General features: G+C 33.4%; 3 protein-coding genes across 3 annotated transcripts in view; 2 read left to right on the forward strand and 1 right to left on the reverse strand.

Annotated features, from left to right (window-relative positions):
• The first annotated feature begins 3,059 nt into the window (after positions 1-3,059).
• On the forward strand, positions 3,060-7,416 carry LOC134265824 (multiple epidermal growth factor-like domains protein 6). Its single transcript, XM_062748047.1, has 3 exons — positions 3,060-3,100; positions 3,415-3,564; positions 4,553-7,416. Exons 2-3 carry the CDS (start codon positions 3,456-3,458, stop codon positions 6,505-6,507), a joined length of 2,064 nt encoding a protein of 687 aa, XP_062604031.1. The 5' UTR covers positions 3,060-3,100; positions 3,415-3,455; the 3' UTR covers positions 6,508-7,416.
• Positions 7,417-10,854: 3,438 nt separating this feature from the next.
• LOC134265816 (multiple epidermal growth factor-like domains protein 6) lies at positions 10,855-16,506 on the forward strand. The gene is made up of 4 exons (XM_062748033.1): positions 10,855-11,269; positions 12,278-15,328; positions 15,458-15,569; positions 16,309-16,506. Exons 1-4 carry the CDS (start codon positions 11,170-11,172, stop codon positions 16,403-16,405), a joined length of 3,360 nt encoding a protein of 1,119 aa, XP_062604017.1. The 5' UTR covers positions 10,855-11,169; the 3' UTR covers positions 16,406-16,506.
• A 177-nt stretch (positions 16,507-16,683) lies between these two features.
• LOC134265831 (E3 ubiquitin-protein ligase RNF180-like) overlaps positions 16,684-22,159 on the reverse strand; it is a 10,461-nt gene continuing 4,985 nt past the window's right edge. Inside the window, exons 5-8 of the mRNA XM_062748059.1 lie at positions 21,504-21,620; positions 20,061-20,269; positions 19,756-19,954; positions 16,684-17,148 (exon numbers count right to left, since the gene is read on the reverse strand). Of these exons, the coding sequence (XP_062604043.1) occupies positions 16,820-17,148; positions 19,756-19,954; positions 20,061-20,269; positions 21,504-21,620 (854 nt within the window). The 3' untranslated portion in view covers positions 16,684-16,819. The remainder of the gene's footprint in view (positions 17,149-19,755; positions 19,955-20,060; positions 20,270-21,503; positions 21,621-22,159) is intronic.

The raw sequence follows: 22,159 nt of genomic DNA on the forward strand, positions 1-22,159 counted from the left end.
TTGAAGGAAAAAAGTTAAGAGAGATTTAAATCATACTTCATGAAAAATTATTGATGATCTTATGTTAATGAATTTTTAAATTTTAAGAAACAGGCAATTGTTAGACTAAGTAAACTTTTTAGGTATTAGATGGAACCGAAAACACAATGATATTTTTTGTTTACATGTAAGCAATTTTATTTTTGTATTTATATTTTATATATCTCACAAAGCCTATTGCGTGACTTCATAATTTTTTCCCGTATTTACGCTTACGTCGTGTCAATGATGACATATATATGTGATATTGGACTTTCGATATTTCAACAGCTTATAAAGACTATTAAGATGTAAATTACATGTAAAAAAAATAATGAAACAATTTCCCAATTATGTCTTTGTCGTGAAAATTGTTTTTAAAAAATGCGTTATTTATCTCAGCTATATGCAGAATGAATGTGGAATGAAAAAAAAAACTTGAATAATGTTTACTCAATGCGCATTAAAAAAATATTTAAACACGATACGAAGCGATATTTGTAAAAAAGAAAAGTCATTGACAGGATTTTTTTTCAGTTCAGTGTCCTGTTCCTTAAACTATAGAAATATCGAAAGGTAAAGCTTAGTCCAATGTCGCCATTATTAAACAGTTCGTAAGCTTTTAAAATCACGACGTTTGTTTACATTTCCTACTACGGGAAAGCAATTATGACGTCACGAGAAAGCCTTTGCACGATATATAAGATATAAATACAAACCAAATATGTGACAAGCCATGAGATTTTTGAACCGAATGAGGGAGAAAATGAGATTTTTATATTATCTGGTAGAGATAGCCGACAGTAACAACCATCTGGATTTTTTCTTTGCTATCCCCATCCATTGTCAAGAAAATTGGACTTTACTTGGTTGTTCTATCTAAAATTAGTGATTTCTTTGAATTTGAAGTGACGTTAAAGCACTGAAAGTAACGCAATCAAAAATGCACGCTATTTCATTCTAAAACACAAACTGCTTGATCAAATCAAAACAACAGAATATGATTTTTAAGAACTGGATAAAATCAAACTCTTAACATCCATGACAGCAGATAAATTACAAAGTTTTGGGATGACCTTTCATCGGACGAGTTTGTATGTTGCCAGATTTGTTACAATTATAATGTCAATATGCACATTTTCTCTTTCTGAATTTCACTTTCTGTTCAACTTTTATGGCTGATGGTTACGATACTCATGGATGGGGATATGCCTCATGAGTCATGACTGGCACAGTATGGAGCTACCTCATCGTATAAATATCACTGTCACTGCGTCAAGGCCACATGGTTTAATGACAGTTGGGAGAGAAGCATCCATGTTTGGAAACCTGAAATCTTTTTGTTTCAGTATGTGATCAGTTATTTCTTCATCTCTAGCATACTGTCGTAGATGGACTACTCTAGGATGTTCATGCGACATGCTGCAAAAGATGATAGATCAAGCAACATACATTGTTTTTTAAATATATATATATATCTACACAGTTTGATTCAAAAAGTAGCAAAAGGTATTGAAGGAGCATGGTCATACTTGCATAGATGATGGCATTTAATTACAGTTTTGAATTTCCCATTCAGTTATATGTTTTGAACAACATCTGAAAATTTTCAATATTAAATGATAACAGCATTCTTCATAACCTAACACAAACTATCTGTATTTGCCAACACGACAAGAGCCCAAAGTGCCAGTGATGAACTCTGTGTGGCCTGCCTCCATCAATGAAAATTCAATGGTCATATGTCTACCTGTCATAACTCGACACATTTCATATCTACAGGACATTCCTTTAAATAATGTTTGGCAAAGACAAAACCTCTAAATGCAATTTTAAAAAGTACTTGATTGTGAAATAATAACTTTAAAAAAGACAGCACATGAATTGGCAAAGTCATTGCATGCACTACATGTGAACATGTATTGACCTTCAAGACACACCTATTTGCCAAAATACCAATATCACAGATGGTTAATAATAATGCTTTCTTGCTTGTTAGAATAAGGATATGGAGATAACGAACAGTATTCAATCTCAACGTCCATTAAACAATATACAAAATAAGAGCAGAGCAAACACGGACCTCTGAAACATCAGAGGTGGGATCAGGTGCCATGGAGGAGTGAGCATTTGCCGACCGGTCACACCCGCCGTGTGCTCGTTGTCATGATCAGGAAATAACGGAAAAAAATTAAATCGTCAATTCAGTGTATAAATAATGGACTAACAATTGGTATGAAAAACGTCAGTCAGCATATGACTCAATGATAAATCGTGTTGCTGACAAGGTCATTGTATCGACCATAGAATTTACGAAATGATGACTTTAAACGAGACATGTTGATATTCTTGTTTCATCAATGCTTGTCAATAATTTACCGCGTTTAAGAAATTGTTCATACGTAGAGCACGCTCTTGCGTATCGAATCAACTGAGATATATATACTCCGTATGCAGGTGATGAAGGTATACTGCTGCATAAGCAAGGGAAGTTGACGATAGAAAACTTAAAGTCATCACGTTTATCATATAGCTTGGTTGTTAGATTACCATTAGAATGCTATAGTAACATGGAAGAAAGAATTATTATGTGTTTCCTTTTTTCATCTGATACCTAAATAAAAAAGTCCAACAGAGATGTTTCGTTTTAACATAAACGTGACTGATATCTCTCGCTACACCAACACATACATATATGACGTCACTGACTCTAAGACAAGAAGCGTAGAGGAAACAGGAGAGTAGATCAATAATAAATGTAAATATAAGATAAATATTGATATGAAAGTTTAAACTGAAATATTTTCATATAAGATAATAAATCACAAAACTTTGCACATAAAACCATAACTTTTTTGTGAATTAAATAACATTTTATGATCTATATTAGTAAGGATTATGACGTAGTCAATTGTGTCATGTGACAGGTGTCCTGTCTCTCCTTTAAACAATTGCGATGATAAATGTTGATAAATCGATGTTACCTTTGGTTACCGTTGACCTTTTACATTATATTCTTTTGTGCCTTAGACTAAGCTACAGCTGTACATGTAATACTTAATGAACTCACCTGTATTGGATGGTAAGCAACTCTTTTTTTGATTTTGATTTTGTAATTTTGAAAGGTATTTAAAGAGAAAATCAATTGTCTTAAATCAGAAGGAAACTATTCAGGTTGAAATATGCAGACCTCTGCCAGAGAATCAAATTGGATTCTGCTATTATGCTTATAACTTATTCGCATTAAAGTGTTAGGAGTAATTGTCTGGTAATTACAGATTTATATCTAAAGGTGCCTGTCATGCGTTCTCATATAATACAATTGATAACCACATTTTCCGTCACTGCTTAATTATGTATGCGCGAAAATATTTCAATGTTTTTAAATCAAAATAGTATAGATAAGAAAGAGACATACAACAGTGAAGCCGGGGAACATGACAGGACAAAAACTACTAGGTACAGTAACTGTCATCCTGGCCGGCCTGATTAGCATGACGAATGGGCAGTTCGGTACAAGACATTCATCACACCACGGAATGGACGGTAAGAAACGAACAAATGGCAAAACATATATATCTCTTTTTATGTGCTTTTTTGTTTATAAATAAAAAAAATATAAAAATGTATATTACTGGTTAAAAAAATAATATTAAAATAAAAGTTGTAATAATAATACTACATGTAATTCTTTTTTTTATTTAATTGTTAATGTTTTTTTAATCCCTGCAGATAATCAATCTCATTTTTTCTTGTCTTATTCTTTGACAATTTTCACAGGCAAAGTCAAATTATTTCTTCAAAGAGGTACTTTAATACCCCAATGTAACACGTATAATTCAAGAGCATTTCACCAATTTCTGACAATGTCTGGTTTACTGGTAATACATTTAGGCAAAATCTATTTTTTGATGTTCAGCAGGAAACGAATCTATTATACTTAGTATTATACAAGTATATACATAGTTATGGGTGTACTTGAAGTTGATAATGTGTTACCGAATTATTTTAACATTACAGGTTATTCTTTTTTTTTTTGAACATTCAATTAAGTACATTCTATTTCATATTTTTGAAATTGTGTTCAAAATATTCATAAGAATGTAGTCATTTTTTGTTTCTACCATGTTTGATTAAATTGTCAAATTATTACACCTGTGTAATGATCCATAAATTTATTTTTAATCTCATTATCATATCTTTTTCACGATATACATCTTAACATCAAGACTGAAAAAAATATAAATGTAATCATTCATTAATCATATAATTCTGAAATATATGAGACAGTGTTATTTCCTGTCCTAGTTCTATTTAATAAAATCAAACAGTCTAAGTAAGGTGGTTCTTTACTTTGTTCCCACTGGATTATTTTAAAATCAAGGACACACAGAATTTGCCCATATCACACTGAAGTTAAATGATTAACTGTCCCAATTTTAGTACCTAGATAGTTCATTATGTCATGTTTATATTTTATAACGTCTTGAGAAATTATCGTAATATAATTTGCCTGAACTTCTTTCCTGTGTAGGGGATGTCCGGTGTATTTACTGCACGCCGGGAACCTGTGATAACGTGACGGGCACCTGTGGCCAGTGCTTAGATGGCTTCTTCGGGAAGAATTGTAAAGAAACTTGTCCAAACACATGTTTGTCCTGTGACAAAACAGACGGCAAATGCAAGTCTTGTGTCAATGGATGGTTCGGTGAAAAATGTGAGCAGGAATGCCAACAGTGTGATACATGTAATAAAGTCACTGGAGCATGTGCTTCCTGTTTGTCAAATAAATGGGGAAAAAATTGTCAAAATCTATGTGAGGATGGTTGCCAGAGGTGTGAGGTCCTGACGGGGACATGCCAAGTTTGCGCAAATGGGTTTTATGGCGAACGGTGTAATCTGAATTGCAGTATATGCAGACAAGGCTTGTGCGATCGAGAAAATGGAAAATGCTTATATGGCTGCAATGACGGGCGTCACGGGGAAAAATGTGAGAAGGAATGCTCTAACAACTGCCGTGTATGTAACCAAGCTGACGGGTCATGTTTGATGTGTGAACCTCCACTTTGGGGGGAGTACTGCGACACCAAATGCCCAACCAATTGTGATTATTGTAATATTACGACTGGAGACTGTCTAGAGTGTAACCCAGGTTTTCATGGTAAAAAATGCACAAATGACTGCAACAATTGTTTGGATGGCTTTTGTGAGAAAGATACAGGATATTGCCAAGGCTCATGTCTAGATGGATGGTTCGGTGCCAAGTGCGATAAGAAATGTATGAAGAATTGTCGACGCTGTGCTGCTGAAGATAAATGTATGCTTTGTGAGAAGGGATTAGCCGGTGAACAATGTGATATTAAATGTCCAGAACGATGTCCAACGTGTGTGACCGATATGTTCTCAGGCGATATCAAGTGTATGGAATGTAGCGGAGAGTTCAAAATACCAGAAAAGAACTGTTCTTGTACGAGTACAAAATGCATACAATTAAAAGAAAGTAGTGTTGGGGGATTCACTTGTGGAAAGTGTGCTACAGGTTGGTATCTTAGAGAAGGAACATGCTGTCCATGTCATCGCTGCGCAGGTGGAAACCAATTTTGCGATGCGGGTGGCATTTGTAAGAAAGGGTGTGAACCGAAATACTTCCCAGAAACTGAAGGTTGTGACCAGTATTGCGACATTCCTCACTGTACCTGGTGTGAATCATTTTATGGACATGGCAAAATATGTAAGGGTTGTGACCAAGGGCACTTCTTAAAGCATGATGGATGCGAACCCTGCAGCTCCTATTGTAAGGGAGGTTCATTCCGCTGTGACCAGAAGACAGGGGTTTGTCTTGATGGTTGCGAGAAAGGAGGGTATGGAGAAAAATGTGACTCTCTCTGTCCCGATAAGCACTGCCCTCTACCTGTTTGCGACATTCAAAATTGTGATGTCTGTGAAAAATCGACAGACTCCGCCGCGAAATGCAAAAAATGTAAAACCGGATATCATACTTATAAAGGAAAATGCAGGCCGTGTAGTTCTAACTGTTTAGGAGATGTTTGTGACGAAATTACTGGTACATGTATTAAAGGATGCAAGCCCGGTTGGACAAAAGGATGGTGTAATGTTAAGAAGAGTGAGAAGAAATTCAACCCAAGAGTCAAGCTTTGTAGAGGAAATTGCTTTACCTGCGACGCTATGACTGGGGAATGTGCTAACTGTCATGCAGGGTCTTGGGGATCACGATGCAACAAAATATGCCCCGAAAATTGCAGAACCTGTGACATAAAGACTGGCAAGTGTGTTGTTTTATGTAGTAGATATTGCAAACAAACGGGCAATGAGTTGTCACCTTGTGATAGCATTACCGGTGAGTGCTTAAACGGCTGTTTGGACGGCTGGCTAGGGAAAAGATGTCGCTACAGGTGCATTGGAAATGAAAAAGGAAAGTGCATGATAACAAGAAAGCCTTTGCTGGAAACAATTTATTTTAAAAAATAAGAGAATGCAATTTTCTCTTGTTAGTACAATCATTTATACTACTTACTTATTTAGTCTTATAGAATAAAATATGTTGATCTTTAACACTCTACGCAGATTGAGACAACCGATTGTTATCTGTCACCATCTGTTGTGCCAATGGCTTCTTGTATTTGTCTTTTAATTTATGAAAACATTTTCATTCATCAAAAATTGTTAAAGATAAATTAATTTTAGTAGTTAGCATTTTGGGGTAACTTTGCTCGAAACTGTTTAATGCATTATCAATCCTAGGGTATTGATTCACAAAATAATACAAAAAAGTAAACAATAGTTTTAAAAATGTTCTTAATTTCTAGATGTTTCATACACAAGATAATTAAACTGAATTAAAAATAATATTCTTCTCCTCACCTATTTTATTTTGAGGTAGGGCTGAAAACACGTTTTGCATACGGGAAAAGACGAAAGTCGTATTTCATGCATGAATGGCAAAAAAAAATTGAGGTTGTTTCTGTTTGCAAAAAAAAATGTACAATGTATGTAAAGAGTCAGTCAAGTGACTATCGGCAATATATTTTCCTGGTATATACGTTTATATAGTTTTTAAAAACTTTTTTTTGCACTACACAGTGGGCTTCATTTAGTTTACTACATTAATAAAATTAAATCAGCAATGCTTTTTGGGATTTACCTTTGGCAGGAAGGAAAGAAAAAAAATCTCACTCTACTCAAAGTTAAGAATGCCAACGATGGTAGAAACATGACTTTCTTTTACAGACAAAACATATTTTAAAGGTTATTTGACCTTTACACGTAATCACCCTGTCTCTTTTTCTCTTAAAAATTCTAAAAGTAATATTTAAAAACTCAAAAACACAAAGCCTGTTTTAATTAATTTGACATTGTCTTTTCTTACGGAAGCCCATTTAGAACGAATCCAATTCGTTATAACAATTTCTTCGAATTCGTTATAATAAATGTAATCCCTTATAACAAATTTGTTGATTTCGTTATAACGAATTCAAAAATTTATTAATACGAATTAAACTCGTTTTAGCAGATTCTAAAACTTGTTAAAACGAATTGAATTCGTTAACACGAATTCCATAATTTGATATAACAAATTAAATTCGTTCAAACGAATTCGACAAATCGTTATATCGAATTCATGTATTTTTCAATAGGCCCTGATTATTGAATTTGGTTAAACGAACTTAATTCGTTACGGAAGCCCATTTAGGACCTATCAAAAAATATTTTTGAATTCGTTATAACGATTTTTAGAATTCGTTATAATGAATTTAATTTGTTATAACAGATTTTTAGAATTCGTTATAACGAATTTAATTTGTTAAAACAGATTAATTGAATTCGTTAAAACGAATTTAATTTGTTATAACAGATTTATTGTCATAACAAACTTTGGAATTTGTTTAAACGAATTTTATTTGTTTTAACAAACTTTAGAATTTGTTTAAACGAATTTAATTTGTTATAACAAATTTTTGAATTCGTTTTAACGAATTTAGTTCGTTAAAACAAATTAAAGAATTCGTTATAATGAATTCAACAAATTTGTTATACTAGATTAAAATCGTTATAACAAATTCAAAGAAATTGTTATAATGAATTAAATTCGTTATAACAAATTCGGTAATTCGTTATATCAAATTCAAAAATATTTTTATAGGTTCTTTATGGGCTTCCGTATTTTCTAGATCAAATGGCTCATTTTTTTAATTGAAACTTACCAAAAAATTGCCAAGCTTTGAAATTCTGTTGAAAGGTTCACTGTAACGTAAGAAGGGTAATTAAGGAGTTTTAAAATAAAGCTGTAACATGTGTAAAAAGACCATCAAATTTAATGTAGCAACACTGTACAATGACATTGTCTCCTAATTTTTAAAACACACTTCTGATCCGAGTTTTGTCGTTAGTATCTATATAAATCAATCATAAAATATTCAAAGTATATAAATATAATATATATATATTAGAGTATAAAGCCTCTTTTTATATTCTAGTGCTCGAAAAAAACGTAAATAACAAGCAATCAATCTGTAAACATGAACTAGTAGCGTCTTCATTTTTAACGACGCTGTGAATCAAAAAAACCTTCTTTATTAAAATTCATTTACTAAGAGTGTTTTTTTTTTCAAAACGTACATTTCAAATCTATAACAATTGATGCGTTCATATATAATCAATTAACGTGGAGTTTCAATTATAATGAAGATGAAAGAGGTTTTCATCACTCGTGAAAATTTGTTTTGTTTTGATTGTATTTTCTTTCGGAGAAGACTTTTTGTGATTTTGAACTTTCGAAAATGACAAGCCGTTGGAAAGTTTGACTTTGTATAGACTAAATTTGGAATTCACTTTTAATGATATTCCAGATAACGGAGAATTTGTAATAATTAAAAAAATACCTTTAAATGAACTCTATAATGATATAATAATTAGTTATTTCTGCTTTTGTATATCTAGAAAAATTATGGTCCGATATTCAAACAAATTAGTCAAAATATTTAAACCATCAAGTGTTCTTTATCTTTAGAATTACCTGAATAAAACAGGGGAGGTATTGGAATCTATTTTTCTCCATTGTAATGCGTTGTTTACAAACATTTTCTACTTCTTCCAATCTCAGCCAATTTGGCATAGAAACATCTTTAAATGAAGTGAAACATAACATTATAAATTCCAAGTTAGCCCCCCCCCCCCCCAGGGCCCGATGAACAGCTGTAATGAACATAAAGTAAAATAATAATTTTTTTGAAAATCTTCTGTATATTTTGTAGATAAACTAAGTGCAAAGGAACCTCTTTCAAAATTGTGAATCTTTACGGCTTATTCATATCTTTGTAAATCTTAAATTCTCTGCTCATTTCTTTTTCTGGATGATAAAGAAAAATAAAGCATGGTTATGATGAATGTTATGTAATTTTAGGATAAGGCTCTACAAATTATTTTGTAAAATGCATAAATTCTGTGAAAATATGTCCTCTGCTTTTGTGAAGCTATCAGATAAACTGAGTGCATGAATATGATGAGCAAGGGTGCTATTTCCGAAATTGTGAAATTCCAGGCTCCTGGATCAGGGGTTCTGCTTTTAGTGTTGGGCTGCATAGATCAGATGTTCAACAATATAGTGATATATATATCGATATTTTTGATAAATCTCCAAAATGATTAATGAGGTGTCTTCATCAAAATTTTTTTAATGCAAAAAAGTTTTCTTTAATAGACATGCATGTACAGTTGCCCATCAAGTGATTGCATAAAAATGCCTCTCACGTTTACTTCTTAACATGTTGTTTGCAAAGCATCATTAATATGTACATGTCATTTGGGATCTAGGATTGAATAAAAATATATATAACGAACCTTAAGAGAAAAGTAAATGTCATTATTGCAAATGCAAGAAATACGGATTCGCTTGTAATTATTTTTAATTACTTAAAGACCACATATGATATATCACTACGTCCATATAAAGATGCTTCAGGAAATCAAGCAATGATTTTTCTATTCAAGACCTAACTCATCAAAATGTGTACATGTATAAAAGATGAATTTATAAAAAATGTGTGCATATGGTTGAATGAACACAAGTGATGTTACTTAATACAGTTCCTTCACTGATTTACTGTCAAACTTGCATGCTAGCAATATTGAAATAGATGTCTTGCAGTAAATTTCGAATTTACAGGATTGCAGTCAAAACAAATTGTCATTGTCATATTGTAAAATTTTGCCGTTACCTCCATCAAGTACAACATTACATATAAAACCGAATATAATTTCTTAAAATGTTCTTTAGTTATCAATTCTATATACGTGTAGCCTCGAACTGAAAACTTGCTTTGCATGGTATAAGCCATTAATATATGATTTCATATACAAAAAAAAAGGAGAAAAGAAACAGATGGAACAAAACAACATTTAGTATGTAAAGTGATTACGTTTTTCAGTACAATCTTAAAATAAATGTACCTGAAAAATTGAAATAAAGAGGGAACTAGGGAAATGGTCATTAGTCAACATTTCCTTCTTCGTTTCCTTAACCTTAAAAAAAAAAGATTATTTACAAAGGTAATGAATATGTCAACATTGGCCTTTTACAATGCAAATCGTATGATATACAAAGTCCGCAAAAAATCAAATTTACAAACAACTTCTAATTATGTCTTTATAATTAAAAATTTGTTAAAATTAATCATAACACCATCTTATAAAGTTAATCAAAGTTGGGCTTCAGCGATCCGTAAGTTTATTAAAGTGTGCACAGACATTGCCCAATCATACCATAGGTATGCAAATTTCAAGTCCTTACCTTTGACGGAAAAACTTAACGATGATTTATCTTCTCATTGCGCAGTCGAGATTTTCATGTAAAGAAGACCTTTAGAGCTAATTAAACATATGTTTATTTTTTAAAAAAGAGACAAATTTATTTTCATCGAAAATGTGAAGAATACAAACAAAGAAATTAATTTAGGAAAAATGCGATATTTCAAAAGGAATTATCCAGAGATTGAGCGAAACTTAACCATCTGACATCGGAATTAATTATGTATGCAAGCAGTGTTTCTTCTTGATTCAATCGAGGGACAATTAATACGCATCAGTAATTATTTTTCTATATAGAAGAGAAAAAAAAAAATAAGGTCGACAACGATGGATTGTGTCCAGTGTGTGGTTCTGGTGACTTTTGGGATCATTTTGTGTTTTCCTGTAAGTGAAGGATTTTCTATAAAAGACAGAAGCGGAAACTTCAGTAAGTAAACTTTAAACACACCATACAACAATCAGCAAGCTTTTATCATGCCCATCCATTTCACACTTTTACACATAACAGTGAAACAAATAAATAGAGAAATTCTTGGTGAAAGTTTAGAGCAATTTTTATCCATAGAAAGACGGCTATTTCTTATTAAACAATAAAAAATACTTGAGTTACAATCGACTGAAATCTTCATAAATCACGAAGAGTCCAGTCTGTAAAAATTACATAACAGTGGTAATTATATATGAAAGATGAATGTTCATAACTGCTTTAAGAAAGTTGTAGTTTTAAAGATTTACATAACATTTTATTAGTGTTTATCAATCAGTCTTCTGGAGTTTGAAAATAGAACTTTTGGTACATTACATCTAGACTTTTATTCAGCTGCCGTAGGGATGTCGGAACTATTGTATGTAAATAATTATTTATTCTTATGAAAATTCAAATTCTATAATCGATAAAATGTTAAGTGGGCGTGTCATTAAATTAAATTATTGTGTCTTAATGACATGATGTATGTTGAAATAACACGGATCCTTTTTGTGATTTTTGACAATACTTTTATCGTGATTAATTGAAAACTATTCATTATGTCTCATAAATTAAATGATAATCGTGCACCTGTAACGCCCATTCATACTAAGATCTAAAACAGTCACCTGAAAATAGATAATTTATTGCCAGGTAAAATTCTGACCAATTGTGAATCATGCATCTTGTCAACACTGATTTAAGGTTAATGAGAATAGAATGCACACAAACTTCCTATGACAAGAAACACTTCAATAAGAATCTATAGGAATTCTCTACCTATCAGGGATGGTCTATATAGTATAGAAAACTGAAATATATTATAATCTTGTTATTTTACAGAGAGTTGAAAAATAAATAAAGTCGGAATAGATAAACGAGGATACAGGTTTCTGTAATACGTATTTGATCAACCCATTTTAGCAATTTAAATGTGTACTACATTATATATATTCTTTATCCCAACAGTTCATGCCACATGCCTGTACTGCGAACCCAAAACATGCGACAACACGACAGGCGTTTGTGAGAGATGTCTGACGGGTTTCTACGGTGAAAAGTGTGAGAACACATGCCCGAATACATGCTCAACGTGTGAAAAGTCAAATGGTCGATGTTTGACATGCATTGATGGATGGTTTGGTGAAAATTGCAATTTTGAATGCATTCACTGTTTTTCATGTCACAAAGACTCTGGAGCATGTACATCATGCCAACCAAACTACTGGGGACCACAGTGTCAGAATGAATGCGAATACAACTGTCACGTGTGTAGCATAGAAAATGGTCAATGTATTCACTGTGCTCAGGGGTATTTTGGAGATGGATGTACTAGTCAGTGTGGCCATTGTCGCCGTGGGTTGTGTGACCGAGCCACGGGAACCTGCCAGTTTGGGTGTAACGATGGGTTCTATGGGGACTCGTGTGAAAAACAATGCTCTCAGAACTGCATGGTCTGTAACCAAACCGATGGCGAATGTTTGATGTGTCAACCGAATCTCTGGGGAAGTCAATGTGATTACACGTGTCCTACCAACTGCGACTTTTGCCACGTGTCTACAGGCGAGTGTTTGGAGTGTGTAGAAGGATACCACGGAGATAAATGTCAGGAACGGTGTGGGAACTGTATAGGTCTAACTTGTGAAAAGGATACCGGGTATTGTGAGTATGGCTGTCAGGATGGATGGTTTGGAGGAAAATGTGATCAAAAGTGCATTCAGAACTGTTCAAAATGTACATCTAAAGATGAATGCATGGTGTGTATTCCTGGATTAGCCGGAAGTAGGTGTGATATCAAATGTCCTGAAATTTGTTCTTCTTGTTCCCAGGATATGATATCTAACGAAATTGTTTGTAGTGAATGTGCTGCAGGATACAGCCAACCTCAGAAAAACTGTTCATGTACAATGTCCAAATGTACCAAACCAATGCTGACATGGGCGGGAAGTTATTGTGATGAGTGTGAAGCCAACTCCGGTTGGTATTTATCACAAGGTGCCTGTTGTCCATGCAAACATTGTGCTGGTGGAAATCAGTTTTGTTCTAGAGATGGAACGTGCATTAATGGTTGTGAACCTAACTATTATCCGAAGGATCAAGGATGCGATACTTTTTGCGATCTAGAACACTGTACCTGGTGTGAGCCCTTCTTTGGGTATGGAAAAGTGTGTGTGGGATGCGATAGTGGATATTTCCTGGAAAAAGATGGTTATTGTTATCCTTGTAGTGAGAACTGCAAAGGAGGGAAAGAAAAATGTCACACGACTACAGGTTCGTGTACGGATGGTTGTGAGGAGGGATGGTTTGGAGATCGATGCGACTCTACCTGTCATGCTGAACACTGTGCAGAGTGCGATAATACTGCAAACACGTGTCAGTCATGCAAATATGGTTACTATGGTAAATCTTGTTCGCAGACTTGTGCAACAAACTGTACAAAATGTTCTAGAGACACAGGATCTTGTCTAGAGTGTGTTACAGGGCGATTCTCGGAGGACTGTTCAAAGACCTGTGACAACTGCATTAAGAATGAGTGCGAGGTATCTGGAAAATGTTTACACGGTTGCGAGGAGGGATGGTTTGGAACGAAGTGTAACGAAATGTGTATGGAAGGATGTTCAAAGTGTAGTTCTTTTGAAATTTGTGAGGAGTGTTATAATCAAGCCGCCTTGTTAAATGGAAAATGTTATAGTTCATGTAGCAGATGTGTTCACAGTAGATGTAGCGAAAAAGGTGAATGTGAATTAGGCTGTGTTGACGGATGGTATGGAAAGAAATGTGATCATCCATGTCCTATTGAGTGCTCAAAGTGTAATTCTAAAGATTCGTGTGTCTCTTGTTTAAGAGGGTTTAAATGGGAAGGGAAGAGATGTATATCTACCTGTGAAAATTGCAAAGACCAGCTGTGTTCAAGCGATGGGGTTTGCGATCATGGTTGTAATGAAGGTTGGTATGGTAAAAAATGCATTGAAGAATGTGTGAAAGGTTGTATATCGTGTGCTGATGGTCAAAAATGTGATAAATGCCGAAGTGGTTATCAATTATCTGGAAACAAGTGTATTGCTGGGTGTGATTTCTGTCTTGAAGAAGACTGTGACATACAAAGAAACTGTCACTTAGGTTGCAAAGACGGCCATTTTGGTCCGCAATGTACTGGATCGTGCATGAAAGGTTGCCAAGTTTGTGACTCTGCTGAAAAGTGTACTAAATGCTCACCTGGATTTCAGTTAGTCAACAACTACTGCAAGGCATCGTGTGCAAATTGTGCAGACAGGTCATGCGATGCAGATGAAGTGTGTTTATCTGGATGTGTAGATGGTTGGTTTGGAAAACGATGTAACCAAAAATGTGCAAAAAATTGTGCTTTTTGCAATTCAGATGCTTGCTTGAAATGCGATACTGGATACGACCTTATCAATGCTGGTTGTGATCGCTCTTGTGGAGAAAACTGCATTTCATGTGAACCAGTGTCAAACCCTAGTGAGCCTCTTTGTACAAAATGTAAGGATGGTTATTACACTAGATATGGTTTGTGTCAGAAGTGCAGCAGCACGTGCAAGAATGGCGCCTGTGAAGGAACAACTGCTCAGTGTTTAGAGGGTTGTGTGGAGGGCTGGACAGGCTTACTCTGCAATACTCCAATGGATGGTACAAAAATACCAACCACAGATTGCTTAGGGTCTTGTCTGACATGCAATCAAGCGACAAAACAATGTAGTTCCTGCATTGCAGGAATGTGGGGCAAAAACTGTAAGCAAAGATGCCCCGCCAAATGTGACACTTGTGACCAGCAAACAGGACAGTGCATGGTTGTTTGCAGTAAATATTGTAACAGGAATGTGAACTCTATTTCATGTAACAACGTCACTGGGGCGTGTCTTCAGGGTTGTGAGGATGGGTGGTACGGTGACCAGTGCCAGAAGAGGTGTCCCCCAAACTGTATAGATGGCACGTGTGAACGGACCCAGGGACATTGTGTAACAGGCTGTGTGCCGGGCTGGAAAGGAATCACTTGTAGTGGTAAAAAAATTAAAAATTAAATTGAACTGGAAACATATAAAATTGAGATTTTTGAAAATTCTGTGATTCTCATTGCTTACATACTTATGTATTCTTTATAAATAATAAAACGTTTTTTTTTTATTTTAGAGTCCAGTAAGAGTACAGCCATACCCAGTATGGGAATGATTGCGGGGGCAGTAATAGCAGCTATAGTTGGTGTGGCTATCATCGTTATCATCACGTATTTTTTCTGCTGCAGGTAAGGGGTAATCTTCTGGTTACAGAAGAGAAGGCTGAAAGGGTCAGTACAAAGAAATTGTTAATTTTAATATTAGCAGTAGGTGACATGTTACTTTTTTAAAGATTGAGATGTGAATGGTTTACTGTTAATGGACCTAAAGAACCCCTCCCCAACCAAAAATAAAAAAAATTATTCCCATTCAAAATACTACTCGAATTAGTCAGCTATCGACACATTAACAATTAACATTAAATACAAATCAGATATCTATTTTTTAGATTAAGCATAACCCACATTTTAATTACGGCCTAAATGACTTTAGTCTTCAAATCGCTCTTTGTTTTGAAAATGTAAAACATGAATAGAGATTGTGAAAACACGTCAATAAAACTGCAGTGTCATTTACAAGGAAATAAAGACAATCATATTTCATTCATAGTGCTTAATCATATTAAAAATTATTTACAGTGAACGTGATTTCTTATTGAACAATTTCCCCACAATTTAATATTAAACATTGAACAGGTAACAAACTCTGCCGCACATCTTGAGGAAATAAAGGAACTTGAATCTCTGTCTTTGTGTGACTGAATTAATTATAGCAAGATGTTGAACCATTAATTAAATCTAGCAAAGTACAAGCTTACATTAGCTTACAAAGTGGGTGGTGTTCTTAATATGTTATCGACCATTCTTCCTTTAAGGTTGATCATCCATACAATGTGGTGAATAATGTTACTTTTATTTTTATCTCTAGGAAAAAGAAGAGAGTAGAAAAAGACGACGATACTTACACTAACATTTCCTACCCTCCTTATACAAACAATGGTTTTATGTTAGATTCTGGGATGTAATTTGAGCTTTGTAGATATTTATTTTGACTGTATTTATTTTTATACACATTTTTGATAAATTGTCCTAAGTCTATTGTGTGAATAAACTTTATGCTTTTCTTTGTATGCCTTTTTTGGCTCCCAAGAACATTTTAACATGTATATTTAACTTAAGTAAAGCTTTCCAATTGAGAGAGAGAGAGAGAGAACAATATTCTCTTTGTCTTCCACATCATGAGCATAAATTAAAAACTAAAATAATTCAACACAAAAAATAATAAAATTCTTTAATTTGAATTAAATAACAAAATTAGAATTAACAAATTTTATCACAAATAACAGAAACCTTACCAAGGATTAAAAGTTAACAATTTACTCACTTGGTACAATTTATATACATGCATATATCAAAACAGTTCAATATCAAATTTATTTTCAAAACAGCTGTAAAATATCATGCACAGTTATAACAGTGAGAGCAGAGTCCAAAAAACTAAACAAGGAATCTAGAAAAAACGCCAATAATTTAACCGTGACAAACCCCAGGGATATCAAAGGCGTAATACAGAAGATAATCGCAAGCAAAACAGCAAACAAAACCACACACGTCTTGTTGAACTCTAGTACATTGTTCCGACGTCTCCCGACAGTGTGGTGTCTGTAGGAAGGGAGGGGATGATAGCGGTCTGAACACAGTTTATGTTCCTTACGAAATCTTTTCCTGTATTCTTCTGGATAAAGGTCTGCGAGCTTCAACTCTAGCTCTGAAAATGTTTAAGTTTAAGGAAAATCTTTTAATATATGTCCTACGAATAGAATATTAGTTGGTTGTAAAAATGAAAGTAAATCATGTTAAGATTTACATTTACTCTTAAATTTATATTTTACTTTGTAATTACAATGTGCATCGGAAAATTATACATTACATCATCATATGAAGTTACTAAGGGAGCGGAGATGGATTAAATTGAACAGGTCCCAAGTAAATACCCATTTAAGTACATTTTGAAATTGGAAAATTTTATTAATATGCACATCATACTAGTATGTTTGTAGCTATACGAGTTAAATAAATTACAATATATAAATAAATTCAAGGGCAACATTCTAAAAAAGTATGTTTCATGTAACCCGACTCTGATAAAAGTGTTAAATGTTTATCTTTCAACTTTACAAAGCAACATATGACTGTTAAGACACCCCCTCCCAGCCATTCAATTACAACGTGCAAGACTGCCCTAAACAACAATTGCAGCTTAATTTCTACGATACAGTAGGTTCATCAATATCGATATCTAAGCGAAGGAATTATTCTTTGCCATTTTTAAATGCCTGTTTTTCAGATAATTAGGTAGAATTTTCTCTAACTTAGCATTTATGCATACGATACGTAAGACCCCATTGAGGAGTAATGTAGTGTATTTTCGCATCATCAACTCTCCATCACCTTTACTTTGAGATTTTCCAGCTAGAGCAATGAGAATGCGTACTTTAGCCATTTTCAAGAAGCCTTAGCATCGTTACGGGAATCGAAAGGAGATTTTATTTTTTGAAATATTGCTGCATTACTTAAGATGAACAGTACAAACCCTTAAAACTCCATAATATTGCCAAATGTTATGTTAAACATGCAATTTTTGATTTCTGTTAAGCAGACTCAAACTTGACTTCCGGTTATGGTATGAAGATATCCATAATTTAAAGATACAAAATTCTTTACATAATTATTTCCCCCTAAAGTAGAGTGTTGCGTTTCTTTTGCGTTTCAGTATAAAATATTTTTTTAAAATAAATTATTGATAATGTATTTTGCGTAAAAAAAAATTACATAAGTAAATATTTAACGAGGCCCGATCTAGTTGAAAATTACGAAAACGGAATGATAAAAAATTTTAATTTTTGGAAATATTTTTGTATGTATTATGCTAAGAAAAATTAGAATGAAATTTTATTACCTTGCCTTTATTGTAGTCAAATGGGGGCACTGTCAAGATATGGACCATTTTTTGTGTTTTTATACACAATTACATAGTAAAACCCTCTAATAAACAAAAAAATTGAAAATTAAAAAAAAATATATGATGAAATATTTTGTTTTTCACATATATTATGCAATTTTCATTCTTCTTATAAAAAATGAAAAGAAAATTGAAGGTAGCCTTTATTGCAGTGAAAAGGGGGCATATCAAAACACAAAATTAGCACTTATTTTATCCAACTAGACATGAAATAAGTAGCCATGGGTGTACATAACATCAACAAACGATTACAATACTGTATTACTTTCTAAAAAATAAATAATTCTTACATTTTGAAATAATTTTCTCTTCGTCTTTCTTTTTTTTTTTTAAACGCGACGTTATTATACGTGGAAAAAAAAGGGGGGGGGGGGGGTAAAGGCGACAAATGACTTATATCATGTAATATATAGAAAAATAAAATATATGTCGGGGGTTGCATTGAAATGATTCATAGACTGATTTTTCTTTAATCAAGCTAATTCATGCATATTTAAGTCCTCAATAAAAAAAGGGTGTGTGTGTATTAAGACTTCCACATGTTCAAGGAGAAAGACTAAAATTGTTTACTTTTGGTTTGCAATGGTTTGCAATGTTTGTTTTCTTTAACTAACAAATTGAAATAAAATAAGGTAAAATTAATGAATATGTACCAAGAAATTGATACCTCAAAATAAATCATGTTCCAAAGTTGTTTATCACTTTAAAAATAAAAAAAAAACATGTAGATAATAGAAATACCAACTTTCAACATGTACAGTCTATAGAGTTACCAAGTATGCAAGATCAGCGAAACATTTTAGCGCAATTTGACGTCATTTTAATTGTGACGTTATTGTGTTCAATTGTGACGGCAGTCAAGGGTACTGTGACGTGCCTGAGTTGACGCTGCGTTAAAACTTATGCACAATTCAACTAGATCGGGCCTCGTTAATTGTGTTGAATGACTTGCATGAAATGTCTATGTAGGTGCATGGAAGTTGGCACAGAATTCTTTATTTTGCTTTTTATGAAATTGTTAACAAAATTTTGCACTATTTTTGACATTTTGACAAAATCTTACACAATTTTTCACTTGATCTGGAAAATGTAATTCCGGAAATCTGGTTACCTTGTTAAGTTTTAATCTATGATAAATATTGCAGATACAGTAGTGTATCTGAAAAAAAAGTTTGTGTTATTTGTCCTTAATAATTTACAGAGAAATAAATATAGATCTTTGTTTACTTGCATTATGTTTTTAAACAATGTTGCAATCATAAATCCCAATTTTAAAAAATTAAGAAATCGGTTCCTTAATTATTAATACACATTCTACTCCAGCATAATAAATATGTGTACAAAAGTTCATACCTTTGTCTCTGATACATTTCGTTATGATCTTCCTACACAATGGACAGAGCGTGCTCCAGGGCCTTTCCCGAGCCAATCTGCGCAGACAGGAATTACAGAATATGTGATGACAAGGATGACATTCTGTAGGGAGACAATAAAGCTCCAGACAAATTGGACAACAGTCATCCACAGATACTGGATATTCATCAGGCAGCTCCTACAAGTGATTAAAAGAAACCAATGCTACATCTTGATATGAAATGATTAAAACCTATTTGTTTCACAATTTTTAAACACTATGTGATGAAGGTTTGCATTATTACCCAAAATGACTTTTCAACAGTGTTCTCTGCTTCCACTTCTTGCTCTTGTTTATTTTCTTCTTCAACTTCATGGTTATTTTCTTCTATTATTACTTCATGTTCTAATACTTCAAACTGATTTCTACAGACAACATATGCCTGTTCCCTGGCATCATCATGTTCTTCATGTACCACCATTCTTCTCTTCCGTAGCCTTTTGTTTTTTCTTTCTGCAGAGAGACAATGATGTTTAAATGAAACAAAAATGTGATATTTCATTCCCTATGGATAGTTCTGTCACGGCCTGAGCAATACATGGAGGATGTGAGCGGTCAACAGGGGATGCTTACTCCTACTAGGCACCTGATCTCATCTCTGGAATTTCCGGGCTCCATTATGTCCTTTATACATATTTATATCGTTTTCATGATTTTTTTTGAAATTGAACACTGTTTGGTATCTTTACCAAGAAACATGTCCAATTTTCATATTTTCTTATTTACAGGACTAATAGCAAATCATTTGTCACTTTCTGTCACCACTCAGCTAGGTTAAGTCTCATTTCCTCTGTATCTGCCTAAGAAGCAGCAGAAAAAAACTTACAAAGATCAGATCAAGATTCAAACTTAGCCCTATAACCTTATGACCTCAAAGGTCTCTGCCAGTTGACTGATCTGGCCACTGGAGAATAAACAGACTGACAGAGTACTCACTACAGACACCATACATAAACATGATACAAAATGTGAACAGAAAAGCTCACTTTAGCTCTCAGCTCATGTCAGATAAAATTAGGCTATGGATGATTTTTTGTTTTTATTCTAAATAACACTTTTTTTTCAAAATTTTATCAACATGCATTATAAGTTTTTTTAAATAAGCTCAATGATGATAATCTTGACTTTTTCTTAGTGCAGAATTTTCTCTTGTGCATTGCATTGATTCTTAAGTTACGATAATGAGATCACAATTTAAGATAATGTCATTTTTGGTGATACATAGTGTGTGTTTTACATTTCAGCTAGTGTGTTTTGACTAATATGTAGAAATGTGGGTTTAATTATAGACAGATTTCCTCAGAAATAAATTTCAATTATACCATCTTTCAAACTTGTTTGTTTGCCTTCTCCCAACAGACAGACCAAAAGTGGCCCATCCCAAAACTTTTTTAACTTCCTGCAGCTAGACACAATAATTTTTTTTACTTATTCTTGATAATGGTTTTCTTGCCTGATTATAAGTACTTTATTATTTGCAAGGGTTTTTAAATGTATAGAAATAAACTGTCCTAACCTCCCTACCCAATGTTTCCATCCTAAGACTAAAGTCAAGAGAGGGCAAGTAATTTTTTTTTATATATTTTAAATGGCCTTACCTAACCTCATCCATGAGTTGACAAGTGTCTGTTTACAATTAATGATTAAAGAGACAGACTCTGTATCAGCTGTAGAATTTGATAAGTACCAGTGGTATGTAACTTTGTGAAATCTGGGGCTTCAGGTCCAGTGGTAGAAGGCGACTGATCCAGCTCTGTGTTGTCCTTAACTGTAGAAAGCTTTCTCTCATGTGGTACAGTTATGGCTAAAAACATAATAATATTTTAGAGCAATAAAATTACATGTACCTTATCAAGAAACTATTGAATCATTATAAGAATTACTCTTTTTTAAAATTTTAAATCTCTTTAATTTAATTGGTCTCAATTGGCAGCACCTAATATGTTTCCCTAATATGAACTTCAATATGCAACTAATTTACATTATGAGGCCCATGGGTCACAACACTCACCAGATTTACCTTACCCTCGATAATTTTCAGAGGATCATTTTTGACTTTTTTCCCCTTTCTATTTTAATACAGAAAGTGAGTATTAAAGCTGTGGCCCCATTACAATCCTGAACTTGAATCAAAGCAACATGGTAATGGTTTATAATCAAGATGTATAAGACAGCCTTGTGTTTTGAAAGAAATTAATTTTCAAAAAATTCTAAATTGCATTTATTACATAAAATTTCAAACATCAAGGTCATTGGTGCATACCATTTTAAAGAGTGACTGCACTACTTCAGCATCTTTGCATTAGAGTTACTGTCCTATAAATAAGTTTTCTTTTATTTTCT

Source organism: Saccostrea cucullata, unplaced genomic scaffold (assembly GCF_032062105.1).
Source record: "Saccostrea cucullata isolate Sc308-1 unplaced genomic scaffold, CSIRO_AGI_Scuc_v1 ctg157, whole genome shotgun sequence".
In the NCBI taxonomy this organism is placed as follows: Eukaryota; Metazoa; Mollusca; class Bivalvia; order Ostreida; family Ostreidae; genus Saccostrea; species Saccostrea cuccullata.

Excerpts from the sequence above, each read along its gene's own strand:
- LOC134265824 (XM_062748047.1), top strand. The coding sequence starts at position 3,456 with ATGACAGGACAAAAACTACTAGGTACAGTAACTGTCATCCTGGCCGGC. Across the intron at positions 3,565-4,552 it reads ATCACACCACGGAATGGACG|GGGATGTCCGGTGTATTTAC; the intron begins GTAAGAAACGAA and ends TTTCCTGTGTAG.
- LOC134265816 (XM_062748033.1), top strand. The coding sequence starts at position 11,170 with ATGGATTGTGTCCAGTGTGTGGTTCTGGTGACTTTTGGGATCATTTTG. Across the intron at positions 11,270-12,277 it reads AGACAGAAGCGGAAACTTCA|TTCATGCCACATGCCTGTAC; the intron begins GTAAGTAAACTT and ends TTATCCCAACAG. Across the intron at positions 15,570-16,308 it reads ACGTATTTTTTCTGCTGCAG|GAAAAAGAAGAGAGTAGAAA; the intron begins GTAAGGGGTAAT and ends TTTTATCTCTAG.